General features: G+C 45.5%; 1 protein-coding gene across 1 annotated transcript in view; it reads left to right on the top strand.

The window, feature by feature from the left end:
- The window catches only part of LOC115533216 (beta-galactoside alpha-2,6-sialyltransferase 2), a 41,219-nt gene that overhangs the window by 11,829 nt on the left and 7,684 nt on the right, over nucleotides 1–21,706 (top strand). The window contains exons 2-6 of the mRNA XM_030343579.1: nucleotides 8,138–8,205; nucleotides 8,290–9,396; nucleotides 17,339–17,436; nucleotides 18,178–18,279; nucleotides 20,197–20,371. Of these exons, the coding sequence (XP_030199439.1) occupies nucleotides 8,382–9,396; nucleotides 17,339–17,436; nucleotides 18,178–18,279; nucleotides 20,197–20,371 (1,390 nt within the window). The 5' untranslated portion in view covers nucleotides 8,138–8,205; nucleotides 8,290–8,381. The remainder of the gene's footprint in view (nucleotides 1–8,137; nucleotides 8,206–8,289; nucleotides 9,397–17,338; nucleotides 17,437–18,177; nucleotides 18,280–20,196; nucleotides 20,372–21,706) is intronic.

Here is a 21,706-nt window from a genome sequence, read left to right as displayed (position 1 = left end):
GTGAGAGCACGACAAACGTCTCTCTCTCGCTCGCCGGCTCGCTCTCTCACGCTCATTTTCTCACGCTGGCTTTCTTCGGCTGGCTCTGTGACTCAAACCCCTCCAAAAAAACCTGTCTCTCTCTCCCTCCCCCTCTCTCTCTCTGACTCAAATGGAACAGAACAACAACACTGTGAACACTTTATAATAAGATAAAGATTTCCAATGTACTGTGAAAACAAGCACGCTCGGGAACCCTTTGAAAGCCAGCTTTTACAAGTGCAGCATGCGCTGGGTGTACAACCCCCCCCCCAACTATTCAAGTATACAAGTGTTTCATTTTTAAAACACTTGTTTTAAAATTCCTAAGCCCTATCTTCCATTCTGCTCTCCCTCTCTGAAGGCCATCTTTCATTAACCGCCCCTTAATGTCTGTCCCGTGCTACAATCAAGTGGAACATCCGCTTGTTGGGACCGGGACGGCGAACATATACGGGCGGGCAGCCGTGGCTCCATCAGCGTGCTGCCGTCCTGTTTGATTGGCAGATGGTTAGCTGGCTGGAATGGCAGGCCTGTCTGGCCTGTGGTGTGATCTCAGCTTCGCATGCTAGGTGCCAGCGGCGCGGGGACGGCTGGTGGTCGACTCACTCCACATCTCGCCCACTCGCCCCCGCAGAGGTACACGGGACCTTTCTTTCCCGCTATCGAGTGCACAACAGCACGTACATGCACGCAAATGCACGCACGTGTGCATGTACACGCGCTCATGTGTGAGTGCGCACACACACAGACACACACACACACACACACACACACACACACACAAACACACACACACACACACACACACACACACACACACACACACACACACACACACACACACACACACACACACACACGTTTAGTGGTGGTAGTTTCTGCACCAGCCAACATGTCCGCCTGTGACGGAGTGGGATGTAGGTCACTGCGATGTGGAAAAGGGAGACAGGCAGTGGGCAATGGAGGGGAATGTGGAGAAGGCTTTGGTTATGACATTGTGTCTGAGCGCCTGCATGCACCGCAGCCTGCCAGCGGCAGCCCAGAGGAAGTGTTTAGCCCCTGGAAGCCGGGCCCCCGCTGGGATGACAATAAAGGTGATGCTGTTCCCCTCCATCTATCAAAGATGAATAACTGCTCCTGCTTCTCCTTCTCTATCGCTCTCGCTCTTCTGCCTCTCTCACTCGAGCTCCGGCTCGCTCCCCTCATCTCTCGTTGCTGACCTTCTCGGTTGCTTTCTCTTCATTCCTCTTTTTCTTCTTTTACCACTCCTGCTTCTATTTCTATCCCCTTTTCGTTGCTCATTTCCGTTTCTGCTTTTTAGTTCTGTTTTTGTCTCATTTTTTACGGTTACTGAATAGGGATGCACCGATCCGCTTTTTTCACCTCCGATACCGATACCGATATCTGAGGTTTAGTATCGGCCGATACCGGTCCGATACCGATATAGAAAAACAGCGCGAAATTATGGCTACAAACTGTAAGTTTCATTGAGGGGAAAAGACTGGGATCATGAGACTTGAATTTTTGGAGGTGCTTTATAAGGTTTGTGGTATTAAAGCTAGAAGGTTTAGTACCACCCCTCGGGACATTTACTTTGCATATGTTGCATGTAGCCGTGGAGCTTGCTGGCTTAGGTAAAGTGAAATAGCTCCAGATAGCAGATCCTTTTGCTCGCTCCATTTTGCAATCACTGTAGGCTCCGCACGGCGTGTTGCTTGTTTATGACGTCACTCACAGCGCACAGCATAGAAACTGAATAGATCAGCCAATAGATAGATAGATACACTTTTATTAATCCCGTGAGAACATTTTCGTGGGAAATTCAATTATCAAAGCAGCAAGGTAGTAGGAATAGGATTCAAGTATGTACATAAACGTAAAAAAAATATATAATAATAATATATATATATTTTTTAAATATGGATCGGCCCATTTGTCACCGATACCCGATCTAGAAATGTCTTCAATATCGGTACCGATACCGATACAAATATCGGATCGGTGCATCCCTATTACTGAACCCACCCTGCATGTTTACATCGGCACCAACGTAAGTGACACAGCATTTGCCCTTCCGTATTTTCATAAAGAGATTTGTCACGGCATGTTGGTAAAGTTTCTTACATGGCGGTTCCCAGTTCTTTGTCCTGAAAGGTGCTACACTTCCCTTGTTTAAGTCGGAGGTGTCAGTGCGCTCACACTAAATGCTCTACCACAGATCAGCACGACAGTGATTGATGGTTTGACGGGGTAATCACCCAGACCGGTGTGGTCCTTTAACACACTGCGAACACGGGGAACGAAGCAGTCCTACTCCACACCGGGAACATGTATATATTCGAGGCCCCCGTGACGTGTAAAGGCACGGCCTCTGCTATGCTCGACGTGCTCTGCATGTTCTCCATAGCTGGTCCACGTCTCATCGCAGCATTGATCACAACACCGGGACTCGTGCTGTGTGAGGTCAGACATGCTCGGTGTAACCGTAGACACCGACGTCTGATATATCCGTGGCGGTAAGCACCCCATAGCCCCCTGAGACCCGCAACGACGAGGAACTCTAGCCGGGGGTCCATTAAGTAAGAAGAGAGGCGGCAATGTTCTGTGTACCGTACGCCAGACTGTTTTCCTTGTCTGTAACTTTATCTTTGATCGGGATGATAGCGCCGAAAATGACTTCCTATTCCGTGTTCTTTCTGATGAGAATGTTGTCTTTTTTTGTTGCTGCCTCTTTTGTATCGTTCTTTTGTATCTGTCTCAACCTCTTGGCCTGGTTATGCTCACAAAGGACTCTTATTGGCTGTTATGGGCCGTATCTGTAGTAGTTAAACACTCTGCGATGACTTGAAATGACCTAATGCCAGTGGTGTATAAAGTACTCAAAAGCCATACTTAAGTAAAAGTACAGATACCTTACTGGAAAATTACTTAAGTAAAAGTAAAAGTCACCTTTTAGAATAGTACTTAAGTAAAAGTATTAAAGTATCTGATCTTTACTGTACTTAAGTATCAAAAGTACTTTTCTGATATTAAATGTATTTAAGTACTGAAAGTAAAAGTACAAGTAACTGCTGTTAATAAAAAAGCAAAGGGTCAGAATTTTGAGAATAATGGAGTTTATTTCAACTAACACAAACACAATAGGCAAAACTCCACAAGGCCATAAACACTTCCGGTCCAACCTACCTCCAGGACCTCCTCACCGCTCATTTTAAATCAAGGACACTCAAACCTCCTTGCAGTGTTAAAGTGTGCTATACAAATTAAATTAATTCGGTGCATTATTAAAACAGCACCGAAAGTGTGTGTGTGTGTGCGTGTGTGTGCGTGTGTGTGCGTGCGTGTGCGTGTGTGTGTGTGTGCGCTGGTACACGTTACTTAATATTGATTTTGGTGTCATCCAGGATCGCGGATTTTCGGAAAACTTAAGTCCCTGCCCAAAAAGGGTATTTAAATTAGCTTTGTAGCAAAAATGGCACATATACAGCGTATTGAAGTGTATAAGATAGTGTTGTAATACTGCGTGTACAAACCAGCCTGATACAAATAGTAGAATTTTGATAGCCCTTGCCCTCGTCCTAGCAATGCATTTGTGTGTTGACAGTCGTAGGAGTTTTGATCGACGTAGCAACAGTAACTAAGCAAGGGGGCTTTGCGAACGTGCGCTGGGACAGCTGATTCGCCAAACAGGCTCGCAGTCTGTGTTCTACCACAGTCCCCAACGTTATTCTCATATCTCTCATGATTCATTTTTTTTTTTCTAAAGATGAGTTGATTTTGTAACGAGTAACGAAGGTTTCAAGGGAAATGTAGCGGAGTAAAAGTATCCGTTTTCTTCGCAAAATGTAGCGAAGTAAAAGTGAAAGTACAGAGAAATATAAGTAGTAAAGTAAAGTACAAATATCCAAAAAAACGACTTAAGTACAGTAACGAAGTATTTCTACTTCGCTACTATACAACACTGCCTAATGCTGCTTCTGCCTTCGGGAATCTGTCTGGTAGAAAGAATATCCAGCTCTGCAAATGAATATGTCTTATTGAAGGTGTGTTACATTTTCTTATTATTGTTTTGATACTACCATGGAACAGACTTGTTTCTATTTTGAGACGAATGTGCCACATTTTTTTTTGCATTACTTTATCTTCTTATTTCCTGTCGAAAGCCGCAGTGCCAGAGATCTAAATGCTTCATGCTGCAGATTCATCTCTAGGGTGCACTCACACTAGGCCATCTGGCCGTGGCCGTTGGCCGTTTTCACACCTAACCGTGCTAAACTGGCCCCATTGTTCTCTGGCCTGCACTCACACTAGGCCATCTGGCCATGGTCGATGCAAGCGTCCGCTGCATCGACCATAATAAAGTCTTCCGCCGGTCAGAGTTTTAACAACAATGGGCAACAACACAGAGAATACAGTTCGCATTTTGCTGAGTCTGTTGCTTATTTGGATATATGTTTACCGTTTAATGGGAAAGAAGGCTCGTCGCCTTTATTATGTCCATGGTCGTCGCATTATGGACTATACGTCATCCAGCTCAGGTTGCGTAGCCGTGCGTGTGCGCGTGTCGGCTCATTAGCATCTGTACCACACTCACACTGGCAGATTTGAGCACGGTTAGGTGTGAAAATGGCCACGGCCAGATGGCCTAGTGTAAAATCTGGTCTAGTCCTTTTGAGTCACACCAACCTCCCATTGGGGTTCACTTGAACATCATCTGAGGTGTCAAAGAAGCATGATTTATTTTGCAGATTAGAAACCCAGCACTTTGAAGAAAGAAGTGGAATTTCCGGTATTCATAGAATTGATAAGCTATGACCCTGTTGCACAATCGGCTTGTACGGTCGTGTTCCTCAGCCGAGTTAACATTGCTCACACGCATCTCACAAGGCATGTCTGTCTTCGTTATTTTTCGTCTCCTATTTGCATGCAAATCTTATGGCGTCAGGCCTACTGGTTCTTGATTTAATGTATAAACATTAACATTCAGGCCTTCTACGTTTACATATTTATTTAATGATTCATTAAAAACACTGGCAAACCGCGGCAAACTGAATGCAAATACCAGCACCCTCCGAAAACCAGAAATTTACTTCATGTATTCTTCTGGTCTGTAGCAGCTGGCTTGGGTAAAGAGGATGACTTTGAACTCTTTCTTGATCTTTCTTCTGCTCTGGTGTTTCTGGCCTGAATAATGATCAGAAGATATTTCAAATAAGGAAGAAAATGGGAAGCATGGATAGGTTTAATCGAATAATGCAGACAAATTCAAGTTAAAACTGACATTATTTAACAATGACACATTGGCTAAATATGATCATATTCATCAGTCAAAACCTTTTTCGGACCCATGGTTAGTTTGCCCTCACACTTGAATGTGACCCATGCACGGACGCTTTAATGCTTAATACAAAGGTTGTCAGCGCTCTGCGTTATAGGCGCATTAAGGGTGACCGACCCATTTGAAGTGAAATGTTCTTGTCCCAGGAGTTGACGCTCGAAGCCCATAGACGAGCCAGGCTGTAGCTGCACCTCTTCACCTTCCTGGCTCTGGGAATAATTAAGCTGAAGCTGGGACGAAGGGGACTTGATGTATGGTAGGAAGGGTACAGATTTAGATAGAGCACAACGACCTCCTACCTAACAGCCCCCCTGACACACCGGGCCGTCGGGGAGAGTCTGTAGCTCTAGTTTCTTCTGTGTGCCCTGCACTGTTGGCACCAGGTCGTTTCCTTGGCTGCTGTTTAAGGCAGATTTCAACATGTTGAAATCTGAAATCACCTTCACCGAAACAGTTAAATCCTGAGAATGTATTTTGATCTTGTGTCACGACAGATGCAAATAAAACATTTCCATACAATCTAGAATTCATTGCAGCCATGCATGTTGGCATGAGTGATGTTTACGAAATGTTGCCACATCATCAAAGCAGGTTCATACAAGGTTGTCTTCCTTCTTGTGGTCTTATCTATTGCAAGTTTTCTGAGAAATATAGCGCACACGTATCACACTTCTGTATCATGCTTCTTCTTCAAGATGCACAAATGATTGCTTGCATTTCACATTTCCTTCGACTGTTGCAGTATTGGTCCATTAGTCTAAGTAGAAACATCAGTGCTAAACACGTAGTCGACTACTATTCTCAATTGTCTTTCACTTATAACCCAATTGCTGCCATTACGCTCTAAGATGTAAATACCTTTTCCGGGGGAAATCAAAACACTTCATCAATCATGTTATTGGCTATAGAAGAAGGTTGGCAATTTATCATTCTCTCTCTCTCTCTCTGTCTCTGTTTCTGTCTCTGTCTGTGTGTGTGTGTCGCATAAATGCTACCTTTCAAGCTAGTTCCGCTCTTTAATTAACACCTAATTATCGTCCTGCAGGCAAGGGGCCTGTTAGCATTTAGCTAAGCTCCTCTTCCTGTTCTCCCGTCTGAGAATCACCGCCTCTTGTCCTTCCTTGTTTATCTCCACCCCCTTTTCTTTCGTTCCATTTGTTTTTTAGCTCAATACATTTTTTATGGGAGTCGTACCGTCGTCGCTCTCTCAACGCGAGACTCCCCAGCACCCTGTTACTGGGAGACGTTTCTTTAACCTCTTGTTGTCCGGAGACATTTCTTACCTCTTCTCCCTATGCCTCCCTCCCTTATCTTTTATTTCTCTGGTTCTCACCAGGCAAGACGGGACTCTTCTGCCCACGCTACTCCATCTGTGCCAGACATTTGCTTGTTTTACAGCAGTTAGTGAAGCACGCTTCCGGATTGGTTGTTCGGACCTTGTTCTCCCTTCAAGCGGTTAAATGACAATTTTCCACTAGGTCACCTTTTGACCCCCCAGCAAGTGTTGCCCTGGGAAGGCATGTCCAAACTGCTACATCGGAGCAGTATAACCCCCTGCTCCCCGACCCTAGGGCCAGAGGTTTCTCTGGGACCGCCGATCACAGCTGGCTGTGTGTGGGAGCCAGCCTGCATTCTCATGCATCAGTCTCTCGGGGTCAGGGTTATTGCCCAACATAGATGCCTCTGCCCCCCCCCCTGCTGCCCCCCCCCGTCAGTGCATGAACCGCGGCCTCCTTGTGTGGGCCAACGGTGGGTGGCCTGGAGGTCCTGCTATACGGACCAGAGACGAGGAAGCAGCCCACTGGGCCTCGACTCGGGGCCAGATGCTTGCCTCCGATGGCCGAGGGCCGTAAATAGGACAGGGGAGGAGGGGGACACGCTGCCCCCCTCCGATGCTAGGAGCCGGGGGAACACATCATTACCCACCACGCAGGAGACCTTAGCGCTCCGGTGTCAGCCAATTGAATGGCTCACTTGTTTATTCCCGTAGATTATTTTCTCTCTCCTCTCACTACGCTATTAGGCTGAAAGAGGCCAACGTGTTAGAAGGAGATTGCGCGACTCTGTTGGAGCAATCTCGTGTTTGGCCGTACAGTTTGTCGGAGGCAAGGGAAAAATACACTTGCAATTCCTTTTTTTTTCTCCCTACTAGGTCAGCATTGCACGATTTGATAAAGTAATTGGACTTGATGAGGTCCCTTGCAAAATTAACAAACATGTTGAGTAAAAACAAGGCCCTGGGAGAGTCTATACTTTGACCTGTAAATGGGTTTCAGGACACTGGGCATCCTATAATAGCAGGGAGGATGCATTTACAGTGAACACAATGAAACCGAACTCTGAACTAGGGCTGCCTGATTATGGAAAAAAATCATAATCACGATTATTTTGGTCAATATTGAAATCATGATGTATGATGTATTTATTCAACATGTCTCTCCCGGAAAACCCTTTTTACTGAGAACTAAACCCAACCCTAACCCAATCTAAAATAATGAACAGATATGTGTCCAGCTGTTCTATAAAACATTTCATGAAAAATAAATACAAAAACTAGATTATATTGGCTAATATATCGAATTCACGATCAAAATTCAATTAATCGGCGAGCCCTACTCTGTACTCGGACATCCTGCACGAGAAAACAAACTATTAAAAAATGTTTCTCAAGCATTGAAAAAAGCATTCAAGCATTTAATAATGGTTTCCTTTTTTGGATCTTGTGTGTGCCTGTCTGTCTAAAATATCTCCCCACTAACGTTCCTGTTCCTCTTTTAGGGTCCTTTTGCATGCCGTAAAGCCCATGGACACATACAAACAGTAGAAGTGTCTGTGCAGGCGTGCAGGTGAGATCTGACCTTCGACCGCCGCATAACCGTTTTAAGGCTGGCAAGCCTGTTTATTTGCCTAACTCCTCCCTCTGTTGGCAGGCCAGGCCTCCTAGCCCAGCGGAGCTGTCTCTGTGTGTGAGCAGCAGGGGTGGACCAGCTCCCCGGGGCCTCTATGTGAGTCTGGCCTGGTGATGAGGTCCAACATGTGGCGGCGGCTGGCGCTGGTGCTGATCCTGGCGTGGGCCCTCCTTTTCCTGGCGCTCCTCTCCTACTTCCTGGACGCCCGCGTCGACGAACCAATGGCCTCCGCCGGCTCCTCGCTCTCCATGCACCCCGACACCCGCCGCCTGTCGTCCATCCAGGCCTCCCACCACCACCATCAGCAGCAGCTGCAGGCGGTCACGGGTTCGAGACCCAACCCGACGGCCATGCGCGCCCTGGAGCCGGAGCCGGAGCCCCCCGCCGCCACCGCCTCGCCGGCCCCGCGCTCCGGCCTGGAGACGGGCCAGAACCCGAGCGGCGGCCCCTACGCCATGTACGCCAGCCAGGAGGCCAACCGGGGCGTGGACTACCTGGACCCCCAGAGCCTGGCCGCCTGGTCCTCCTTCGGCACGGAGAACGTGGGCTCCCAGTCCTACCCGGGCACCCACAGCCGCGAGAGGACGCCCAGCGGACCCCCGGAGAGCCGCGGGCGAGGCGTCGAGGAGGCGGAGGAGGTGGGGCAGGAGGTGGAGGAGGAGGAGGAGCAGGAGCAGGAGCAGGAGCAAGAGCAGGAGGAGGCGGATGACCGAAAGAGGAACAGGCCCGGGGGGGACTCGACAGACCCGGAGGAGTACTACTTCCTCAAGTTCGGCTCTGTGGTGCAGCGGTTGTGGCGGGGTCGCGTGTCGCCCGGCATGCTAAGTCCGCGGCTGCAGCGCGCCATGAAGGACTACCTCAGCGCCAACAAGCACCACGTGGCCTTCAAGGGCCAGCGCAGGCTGGGCCAGAGCCCCAAGGAGCTGCTGTGCGAGCTGAAGGCGCAGGCCCGGCTCTGGACGCTGGATGGCTCGGAGCAGCCCTTCTCGTCGCTTGGCTGGGCCCGCCTGGTGCCTGAGCTCAGCCTGGAGCAGCTCTACCGACGGCCGGGCGTCGACGGCTTCAAGACCTGCGCCGTGGTCACCTCGGCCGGGGCCATCCTGCACTCGGGGCTCGGCAAGGAGATCGGTGAGTGGAGAGCGACGGGCATTATGACCAAATACGTGTTATTATTTTTTAAAGATTACAATACACAAAAGATGTCAAGTCAAGCTAGCTCCCCGCTACATTTTGAAAACAGAAACCAACTCTGCTGCTCGTCCCTCTCTCTTTCCCTGCGCTCTCTCCCAACCCTGCCCCTCCTCAAGGAGCGAGGCTTGCTGATGAAACGTAACATGAGATTCCTCTACGCTGCTGCAGAATCGGTGCAATTAGCCTAGATCCCTCTAGCCTTGAAGTTATGTGTTTAGAGCACATTTCAAGCTGAAAATAGCTGTACATGTCTTACCTTTAAGCTCAATCTTATATTCATCAATACAACAAGACTAATATGTCATATTGAGCCAATGAGCGAATATCAACATCGGCCCATATATCTATATTCATTGCACACACATTGGGTTGTATCCATCCTAACGATTGATCGATTAATCGCATGAGCATACAGTGTGTCTCCCTTTTCAGTGTGGCATAACTTTCTGAGAGCAGCACAAGAACTTCCCTTCGTGCTTGTCCACGATATGACAAAGACTGTCCATTAGCTATCTGATATCTATGATGTCACCTTATTGACTGCTTTAGAGTGGATGAGGTCATGCATAAGGTCATCAACTGATGAGAAGGCATTAGAGAGGGGGGCACATGAGCCGATGACATCATTCAGGATGAGTTGTGTAGCTTAGCGATCATTTTAATCGTCAATTGAATAATTGAGTCTATGAAATATAAAAGTGTAGGGTCGTAAATGTGCTTGCTTTTGACGGCCAACTGCCAAGAAACCCTGTGTCCATTATTAATGACTAGTATTGGGAGAACTTCTGAAGCAATAACCAACGATGAAATCAGGTTTTATTAAAGAATCAAATCGACGGGCTCATTGATTCAACTCTTTCTTGTCCCACATTAAAGGAGGCTGTGTTTTTTTTTATTTCTGAAGGCCCTCATCTCTCACTGCGGTAAATGGACGGGCCACGTTTATGTTCACCCGCCGTACAAATATGAATAATGCAGACAATCCTCCCAGATAAAAATGCTTTAGGTGGTACCCCGTGACTTATCTTCCTCCACTGGAAGAAATATGGCAGTGTTGGACCACACGACATAGTTTATCTCCTAGCATATATAACGGGTGGGGGGTAATATAGGCCTATCTGTTGTTCTTCAAAAGACGCTTGGCAGCTTCAGGAAGCAAGAGTGTGAACTCAGCGACAGATGGCCCACTAGAATGAAAAAAAGAAGTAGGCACCCCCTCCCTCCCCTCCCCCTCCCCCCCTCCTCCTATAACCCATCGTGCTGCCTAGCACGCATACAGCTTCATCCCAGGGATCTCTTTTGGAGAACCGTTTGCCCCCTAGCTAGCTCTGCTCCTCACTTGAAGCCTCTGGGCACACGCGATAAGGTTACCCTCTTGCGTCGCTAATGCTAGACTAACAGAGTGACGTGCTAAGTGCCCAGGCCTGGTGCCAAAGTGCCCGGGGGCTGGGTGGTGGTGGGGGGTGGGTGTGTTATCTTTCCTCGGCTTTTCATATTAAACGGGGACACACTTGATGACCTCACTTTATTGCATCAATCTCTTCCTGTTTGCGTGGGTGTATGGTGTGTGGGTGACAAGCGCCACCAATTAGCCGCTTTGTGGGTCAGACATAGCGCGGGTGCCGGGCAACGCTTCCGCGGCGCTGAGAGGAAATGTGGTGAAGTAACTATGAAGCAAAACTGTCGGCCCGGCGTGTTGGACAAAAGTGAACCTACTTGCGCACTTGCAGTTACGTGCGTGTTTTTGGAAGAGAGTGTACTCTGGGTCAACCGCGAACAGCGTTTGGAGTAGTCTCCATCTGTTTCCGGTTGTTTATCAAAGGAGACTAATGTTCCCAGTTATGCTGGAGTGTTTGTTTTTGTCTTATCTCGTTGCTCCACCCTACCTGTGTTTTGATAGGGTTTTTTCTGCCCTCAAAGTAAATATATTTTCTGACTTTGGATGGGTGGGTCTTCAACACAGGGCCCAGAACGGGTGGGATTTACGTTGATTTATTGGGGGGGACCGTCTCCTGCAAAGAAAGCTCATTAGGCATTCACTGAGGCCAATATTAAAATATTCAACACCTAGTCCTAAAGTAAAGAGCAAAGGCACATGTAGAAACATGCTGTCAAGAAGCCTCTAAAGGAGATTTAAAGATTACATGTCCCGGTGTTACACAACGAATTCTGCGACCCACCGAAAAGTGTGACCCCAGGGGGCGCTGTTGCATATTTTCTGCAATATGCACGAGGTTGAAGCGTAGACAGGCATGACAATAACATACATAAAACATAAGATCTCCCCACAACCATTTACCTTTTTATTTAAGGTGCTTAATAAATACATTTCATTGATTTTATTAGCATTTTACAGACCCATAACATGGATAGGGCGTTTAGTACGCTCCTTCACCGTTGCTTCTTTACCCATAAAAAGCTACAGTCGGTGTTAAATTACGCTGATTTACCTTTGAGCATTTCCTATTATAGGCTACCATTTAAAATGCTGTTTAGAATTAATGTTAGTATCAAGAAAAGAAAGACCCAACGGAGATCTTATGTTTTATTTATGTTTTTGTTATAATGCACACGTGCATGTTGCAGATAATTTGCAACAGCGCCCCCTGGGGTCACACTTTTCGGTGGGTCGCAGAATTCGGTGTGCCACCGGCATTATTGCCCCACCATTGAGAGCCATGTGTGGAGTTAAAATCATGCCACACACAAATCGTGTTTTACTCAGGCACAACGATACACACACACACACACACACACACACACACACACACACACACACACACACACACACACACACACACACACACACACACACACACACACACACACACACACACACACACACACACACACACACAAAACGTGTTTTACTCATGCACAACGATTCACACACACACAAAACGTGTTTTACTCACGCACAACGATTCACACACACACTCAGTGTGGTTTGCAAATCCAAAACATCATTCACAAACTAATGCATTTTGCTTCAGAAACAAATACAGTATGTTTTACACATACAAAGAAACATATTTTTTCAATTACAAAAAAATATTCTCCAAGTACAAAAAAAATCCTTCAAGTACAAAAAACAATTCTACAAGTACGTAAATCTGAAAGTTGCGCGTGGATCTGAAGGCATTTGTGCGTGGATCAGCAAGGCTGAAAATTAGTGCCAAAAGTCACGTGACAAACAAATGTCCTGTGATTCACACTACACAACAGCAGGTGGCGCTGTTGAGTCAGTTTAAGGCCGCCAGGACGATCTTTTTTTCTCCCCAAAATCTTAGTTTGCAACACATTCTCACTCCGAGCGCGTCGATTTTTGATGAACGGTCAGTGACTTTAGCTTCAGCCTCTGACGCAAAAGGGTACCCTTGTGCTCCTTTTTTCGACGCATGGGGTTTTCAACTCGTTACAATGTAGGCCTAATCCCTCCAGGGCAATATATGAAGCTATGAGCATTCATCCCATTGGCTAACGGATGGCTGCACATTAATGGCGATATCTGTGACATTACTCAACACAACTACACCAACGTGTCCTTGTTATTTACACAACATGTATGGGTTAAGGCTATGGACATCAGTTTTCCTGTTTTGTGCTTTGATTGAGAGAAACAATATTTTTTTTGATCCGTAGCCGTGTTTACATGGACACATCTGATCCGCATAGATTTCTATGCGGAATAGAAAATGATCATATATACGCCTCATTCGGAATACAATTATCTGTTCGGCATAGAATTCTATGCCGAATAGAAGAGGTGGTGTAGTCCGTTTTAATCGACATACACTTATTCCGAATAGATTGGGGTTTAACAGAGCAGCTGCAGTAGTTCACAATTGGTCCACTGAGTACAGGCTACACGTCTGTACTTTTATGCACACCGAACTTGACCGCTGTCAAGGAAAGTGGATTTATTGCCTGATTCACGTCTTTGTTACCACTCCGTAAGTAGTCAGGTAAGCGTGTTCGGTTGCTAAGCGACGGGACATGGGTGTTTATTAATGACGTGTTCGCGTATCGTAGTGTCCGCGCGAGTCCGAGATAACTGTAAATGATTAGGCTGCTACTAGTACTTTTGCAGGCTACACGTAAAAATTCTTCTTAACTTGGAGAGACCACTCTCTCCCACCAGTCTTGGCTTCGGACTCGCATTCAAATTCCTCTTGTTTGCGGCGGAGAGGGGGGTAAATATAAAGATCGGACGTAGCTGTGCTGTCCTCCTTCTTAATTGAAGGAGCAGTCAGAGAAAAGCTCTCTCCTGCTGTGCTTTCATTAAAATCAAATTCACAATGCCAAATACTGATAAGACGTTCATTATGTCGCCGCCGGTTCAGAGATGTGTCAGGTGTGCGCGAGAGACATAAAGGACACTTTTGTTACTGCCATGTATACAGTACATTCGGATCACATTTTAGGAACAGATCTATTCCGCATAGAAATATATGCGGATCAGATGTGCCATGTAAACGCGGCTAGTGTTGGGTAGCTTAGGTCGTTGCTATAGAGGCCACGTCCGTCCGCCTTTTTTTACAACTGACAGAGCAACCCTATCTCATCAAAATTACGTTCCCAGAGAACTATTTGGCATTCTCAATTACGTTTTTCTGAAAAACGTATTTTGGCCGTGATTACGTTTTATTGAACATATCGGGAATTCGTTCTCAGCCTATTTTGTTGCCATTTATTTAGCGTGTTACTATGACGACCGTCCTGGCGGCCTTAAACTGACCCAACAATGCCACCTGCTGTTGTGTAGTGTGAATCACAGGACATTTGTTTGTCACGTGACTTTTGACACTAATTTTCCGCCTTGCTGATCCACGCGCAACTTTCAGATTTCCGTACTTGTAGAACAATTTTTTGTACTTGAAGGATTTTTTTTTTGTACTTGAAAGATTTTAGTTTGTACTTGAAAGATTTTAGTTTGTACTTGGAGGATATTTTTTGGTTATTGAAGAAATATGTTTCTTTGTAGTAAAACATACTGTATTTGTTTCTGAAGCAAAATACATTAGTTTGTGTGGATTTTTTGGCATGATTCTAACTCCATAGCCATGCGTCAACAGATCCCATCTGACTGATACGGCCAACATTTGACATCGGCGATTCTACAGAAAACGGCAGCGCAACAAAGTGAAACCATGTTCAATCTAAACTCCTGTATGTAGAGGAATACGCACATGCAACTCTGTTCAACTTAGAAAGGCCTGGAGGAAAAGTTGAGAAAGAGCATGATTAAGATGATGCACAGAGAGCTAGGTAGTAATTTATTCCTTGTGATACGTAACATCTTGGTGGCACACCCTGTGGTTTAGGACCATGCATCCTATTGAAGGGCAGAAATTGTTCCATCATCATGATGCAAGAAGTCGTCGGGGAAAAGTTTTATTTTTATTTTTGGCTGATCTCATAGTTGGCCGGATGGCATATTTCTAATGGGATAATTGTGTGGGGATAAATGACTCACATACCCCAGATTAGTCTAAGGCGGGAAATCCTGTGATGATCCCCGCCAGTCTGTCTGTACCCTTAAGTCTACAGCCCCCTATATCCAACTGTGTGTACCACAAACACAGTTGTGAAGGATGAGTTCATTACTGCTGGGAAGTATTGAGCCATCCAACCCCTTCAGTTTCCAGTTTTGCCATGGTTGATTACTGCCCTCCTGTGGCCGTTGACAGAATAGCAACCATCCCAGATGAATAAAATAATAATAATAATAGCGCACTAAAATTGTAACTACATACCAACATCTATATAGATATATGTGAACACACTTCTTTTTTATATACATTATGTATAACTCATGCATTGAAATGTTATGTAATTTAATGTTTTGTTTGTAAAGAGCTAATCCTTGATTGCCTCCGTATATTTCTTGGTAATTATTCATTCATTTCATGATTTCTTTATCCCTTTAAGGTGAAATTCAGGAGCTGTCAATCAGTGGTTGTTAGTTTCAATAGTGATGGCACAGAAGCAAGCAGTAACACGAATATCGAAAGCAGGTGCATATTAAATAAGGGTAGGCCTATATGAACGACTCGGTAGAAAAAAACCTGCCTTCCCCGGCAGGATAAAGATCTGTAGGTAGCAACAGCGATCTACTGGCGTTCAACGGTTGTCATTGACCGCCAGTAGAGGTCGCTGTGACTCCATTGTCTGTCATCTATTATGGGTTGTTTCTACTTTAAATTAAGCTATTAATTTGCCGATCAAAATCCTTAGCTTTTTAAGGCATAATGTGTTTAATCGAATTGATTCCACGAATCGTCACATAATGCCTACTCTAACTCCCATTTTGTCTTCCATGGTCTGATTTTACTTTATACCTTCCTCATGTAGCCTACACTTATTACATTTTCACTTTCCAATAAGTAAGAGAGAGAGACTTTATGAAGCAGGGTTGCCTCTCTGTTAGGGGTGGGCGATATGGCAAAATTTAGTTTTGATCCAATACAAAGTAATACAGGACCAGAATCACCGATATTAAGAGAACTACTAATACTTTTTATGAATCAAAAGCGGCATATATTTGCATGCTGGGCAGAGCAGTGTGTCTTGATTTATGAGCTGAATGCGTCACCAAAAAGCCACATCTGAATACATTTTCATGACTTAATGATCGCTAAATGATTTCTGGTTTCTTCTCTGGCTTCCTGCTCATAACCGCCGATGATGGAACTCAATAGAGGAAAAAGTAAATGTATTTATGATAATAAGTTAATGGAGCACAGTGCTCAAAGGTACAATACAACTTATTCATAGCACATGCAAGACATTAACCTTGGATCGGTCTTCGGTCTCACAAATAAAGATGTGAGTATACTCCCCTATATGAATATTGTATAGAATTTCCCATGGTTACTTACTGCAAATGCTTTCCTATCCCCTGGCCCCAGAGCGATTCCCCTTGCACTCTGGTGATCATATCGATCACATACAAACCAGGGGGGTGGAGGATACGTTCACTTTCTCAGAATCCAGCCAGTGGACTTGTATACCCCCATGCATTTGGGGTACAATACAACATGTGGGGGCATACAGTTGGAGGCGTGGAGGAGCCGGTGATCCTGTGTGTTATTGTCATTCCCCTGGCGTCGACACTTTGACGGGGAGACGGTGATGATAAGGGTGTTGTCCTAATACGTGCGGATCAACCACTCTTGTGTCAGCTCCCTCGGGTTCTTCCTCTTCCTCTTCCTCGCCGTGTCTACGTAGCGATCGCATCGACCTGCAGCGTGGCAGGAGGAGATGACATGTTTTCATTTCCTTTCTTTCTTTCTTTCTTTCCTTTTCATTATCACGATGAGCATCAATCAAGTCACACTGTGGAAGAAGTGTTTAGGAGATGTCAGGAGATCACACCCCCGCCTCCTTTTGTAAACCATAGGATTGACTACTGATATTTTGTACCATTGCATATGTATAATATATACTTTGAATAAATTACCTCATAGATTCTGCATAGAAATCAAGGACTAACGTATACGTTTGTATCAGCATGCTCCCATTCTCAAAAACAAACTCACAGTTGTATGTATGAGATAATGTGTAGAATTGAGGAAGCTTAATATTTAAGATATTATATCAGAGAGCTCTGGGTGAGCACCCACCCCCCCTTTTTTTCCCCATATGTCTTTAATTTTGTTGTTTGTCCCGTGAAAATTACATTTTTATGAAAAACAACAATTACGTGCTCCAAAGAATCGTACAAATGCAGTCGCATTCTTCAAACACAAAGTCGTTCTCGGTCTAGTTCTTCATGTACGTTTATTACTCATTGAGAGATGATAACTTGGCCTGGCATCAAGACGTTGAGGTTACCTTCCAATCCTTTCCAACGCCGTGTTGTTTTTGTAACACACAGACAGCCACGACGCCGTGCTGCGCTTCAACGCGGCTCCGACGGAGGGCTTTGAGAAGGACGTGGGAAACAAGACCACCATTCGCATCATTAACTCGCAGGTGAGTTCCTAGCAAGGGTTTGACATTGAGAACGAAGCAATGGTGAAGAAGGGAGCAGAATGTCTCTCCGCATTGTGCTTTGCACAGACTCACTGGCAAAAGGCAATTTTTGAGTCAATGTTTCCAACATTGATTTTCGATAATGGAATACGCCCTTTTGTTTAACAGGGATGGCTGACTTTGTACAATATCTGCCTTCACTAGACGGCTATTGCTGGGTGTGTAGCGGGGGAACTCCTTGACCTCACTCTGATCCACACATACTGGCTAAGAGTTTCCTCACGGCTCCCAGGAAGGATTACTTAAATATGATTGGACTATACATGAAATTGTTGTAACGATAAATCGTTTCCAAATTAAACAAAACAAAACAACAAAGAATCACATAACAATTTCAAAGCATATCGACACCGACAATTTCAGAGCATATCGACTCACTTACTGGTGGAGGCTTGAAGGTTTCAAAATAATTCCTTGACGAATAACAAAGAAACATGGCTACTCCTGTCTCATGTCTTCTGATTTTGAGTTCTGACTTGAAACATTTAACCGCAGTAGTGGAAGATGAGCCATCACATAACAGTGTAATGATGTAAACTCAAATTGTGATTTGGAGTCATCAATAATGAAGAAAATTGCAACTTAAAAGTTATTTTGTTGTGCTCGGGACAGGGTTGATTATATATGATTGATTTATTATTTACTGTAAGATGTAACGTGTCACATTTTCTCGTTTTCTAGATCCTGGCCAATCCTAAGCATCAGTTTGAAAGCAGTTCTCTGTACAAGAATGTAACTCTGGTGGCATGGGACCCTGCACCTTACACCATCAACTTACACATGGTAGGTCACACACACACACACACACACACACACACACACACACACACACACACACACACACACACACACACACACACACACACACACACACACACACACAGAGACAGACACAGACCAGCGCATTATGCAAAGCATGCAATATATAGGATAATCTTTGGCTGCAGTGTGACCTAGTGGCAAAGTCAGATGCATTGATGCTACATGGGTCGCGCCTTTGCAATTCTCGACAAGCGCAACCTACCCCCCCCGACACGCACACGTACAAGACATGTCCTCTCCCCCTCTGCCTCTCCGGCTCATTCTCACTTACTATTCACAGGTTTTCTCAGTTTCATTTGTTTACTCCAGCTGTGCCGCTCTTGAACTAAGCCGTGTGATTTCACTCCGCTCCTCTGCCCTCCCCCAGCACCGGGTCGTGTGCCTCTTAAGTCTCACATATACGTCTCGGGATGGATGTATTCTGACTCCTAGGCCCGGTTTTTGTATCCTGTTATTCTTTTTATTCTGACCAATTCCTCTTTAAACGCCGCCCGCATATGAAGTGCATCTCATTTTCTGGCCTTTGCATCCGTCGTCTGGAAGCAGAACCCCCCCCCCCCCCCCATTGCCAATCTCTCCATCTTGTCAACATTTAGTCTTCTTTTTTCTTGGGTTGGCGGCATTGTGTGATTATGCAGGGGAACGATGGCCGCCTGACTAGAATACTAAAGAACAAAGCTCCCGCATCGTGTGTGCGTGTGAATTCCGCTCAATAGGTACCCAGAATCCCCTGCTCTGAAACTCACTATCTTTTTTGTCTTCTTGTGCACATTTTGAGGGATTGATTGCATGCAGTTTTATTGGTTTTTCAATCCCCTTGACATCTAAGAACAGAAGCTGTCGTCTTTAAGGTTATTGTTTTGACATGTGAATGTATTGTTCTGACATGGCTGGCGTCGTCTATGAGTCCTCTGAGTGTGTTCTGTGCATCCGTCCGTGGGTCCCTTTGAACGCGGCACAGTCTCACCACGGGGTTGTTCGCTGTTATTGAATTGAAACAATTATTGTCAAGCTTTACAACGACCAAGATGCCTGTTAATGTGTGTCAGAGCATTCTGCTGTAACCTAGATTTTTGTATACACATCTATGCATCATTGTGTTACATCGCCAAGTAGCTGCCATGAGGCATTTAGCCAATAGGATTCAAAAGGTATGATACTACTGGAAAATATGGGACTTCTATTTATTGTTTTGATTAGTATTCATAACCCACAACCAACTAAATAGAGATTACCTGTGGGTAAACGTTTCCTGTGGACCGATTAATTTGTGTCTGAGTTTTTACCCCACTTGTTCAGGCAGAAGAAGAAAAACATATTTGTATTGATTACGATCTGCCAATCACATTTCATGTTAAACTGTGACAGCAACGGCACATTTATCATGGCAATAAAACGGCCAATTTGGCTTTGGTTATATGTTGTATTTCCCAGTAGAACGGGTAATTACTATGTAGTGAAGCGCAGGAGGAACAAGATTTAGATCCTAGAGGGTTTTATTGGAGTGTGCCAGGTTGAAAGGCTCGCCTTCCTCGCATCCGCCCTGCAAACTGCTGCGAAATAGGTTACACATCGCAGGCTCTTTACCATGGGAAGGAGGAACATGACATCCCATTAGTGACGCCTGATCCCTTTTCATCTCCAACCAGCCGTGATCACAACCAAAAGCCATTCAACTCTCTTCAGGAAGCTAACTTTGATGTACAAACAACAACCAAGCATAAACTCGACGTTGTTCAACGTCAGTGAACCGGGTGAAGAGTTTTCCTGGGAGAGATTACCCTCAGTAGGGTCAAAAACTGAGAAGTCTGTTCTCATTTCATGGTGACTTCGACAGATGTTCCCTGACACTCTCTCTCTCTCCCCCTGCCTCCTCAGTGGTACGCCAGCCCTGACTACAACCTCTTTGGGCCCTATGTGGAGCGCCGGAGGCAGCAACCCCAGCAGCCCTTCTACATCCTCCACCCCAGCTACGTGTGGCGACTGTGGGATGTGATCCAGAGCAACACGCAGGAGAGCATCCAGCCCAATCCGCCCTCGTCGGGCTTCATAGGTGAATACACTGATGACGTACATGACACGCACAGCAGACACGCACGCACATATGTGCACGCACGGCCGACACGCACACACAGCGGACACACGCATGCACGTGCGCAGGCAAGACACGCATATGCACACGCACGCACGCACGCACGCACGCACGCACGCACGCACGCACGCACACACACTTACATGTGCACTCGTCTCTTGTTAACACATCTCTTGCGTGCCTGCTGAAATGACCTCAGTTTGTTGTCAAGTCACGTAGACACACGCAAACACACACACACACAATCTTTGTTTACTTATCGAGAAGATTAAACTTTCCTGTTCCTCTTGTCCTGCTGCTCAGCATGTTTGTTGTTTTTTAATAGTAGACGGGGAGCCTACTTCTTTTCCCTGCCGGTGTTTTTACCTTCTGCTTCTGCTGTGTCTGTAGACGTGGTGAATGTCGGTGGTGCAGCCATGCTATTTCACCAATCGAGTGTCAACAATCTCCTGGCATTATGAACACTGTTTTGAGTTTAACTGATTTAAGCTACGGAGCTCAAGCTGACGATGAGACAGCAAGGTTCGCGTAACGAATATATCAAGTCAGTTAGTCTGCCATAGGTAACACACTGAAATTCAGTTAACTCTTCACAATGTTTAAGCTGTGTTGATTGTGTTATTCACGCTGTACCACTGCTTACTGTGTGAGTACGGATAGTACCTTAGAATGGTGTTCTGGTATTGTGAAGTCCAAACACATGCTCTGCACGCATTTAAGACTGATCAACATAAACAAAATACCCGTCGTTGTTCTTGTTTGTTGTTGAGTCGCCCTGCGGATACTTGACGCTCACGGCCACGCTCGGGGCGAATTAGCTTCTTTACCTGCTGACTCCATCTTCACAGTCCAAGTGCTCTTCATTACGCATCCTCCCTCGTTTGGCTCACGTCTCTGTTGCCATGGGGGTGATGCTTGCTAGAGGATGGGGAAGTGGCCTGGCCGCTGACGATTAAGAAATATAATTCATGAATACGTTAAGATCAAACTGGGGTATATATCAACATGCATCATATACTATATATATAAAGAAATCAGTTAAGATCATTACGATCCATACAGGGATCCATACATCAACACCTGCACTAACAGAGAAATAGTATAGCGCATGGCAGTTGGTGGATGAGGGAGATTATTTGGGTGTTCATTCTTGAATAGATCCGTGTTGGAGACGTTTGTTTTTGAGGTAGATTAACCATTCGCATAACTAAAAGAAGTCACTCTACAACATGCACATTTCCATGGTGACCAGGATGGAGACGCATCGTGTGATCTGTGGAACAGATATATTTGTAG

The sequence above is a fragment of the Gadus morhua genome, chromosome 20 (assembly GCF_902167405.1).
Source record: "Gadus morhua chromosome 20, gadMor3.0, whole genome shotgun sequence".
NCBI classification, from domain to species: Eukaryota; Metazoa; Chordata; class Actinopteri; order Gadiformes; family Gadidae; genus Gadus; species Gadus morhua.
Note: the sequence above shows the minus strand (reverse complement) of the source record. Positions and strands in the feature narration are given on the sequence as shown.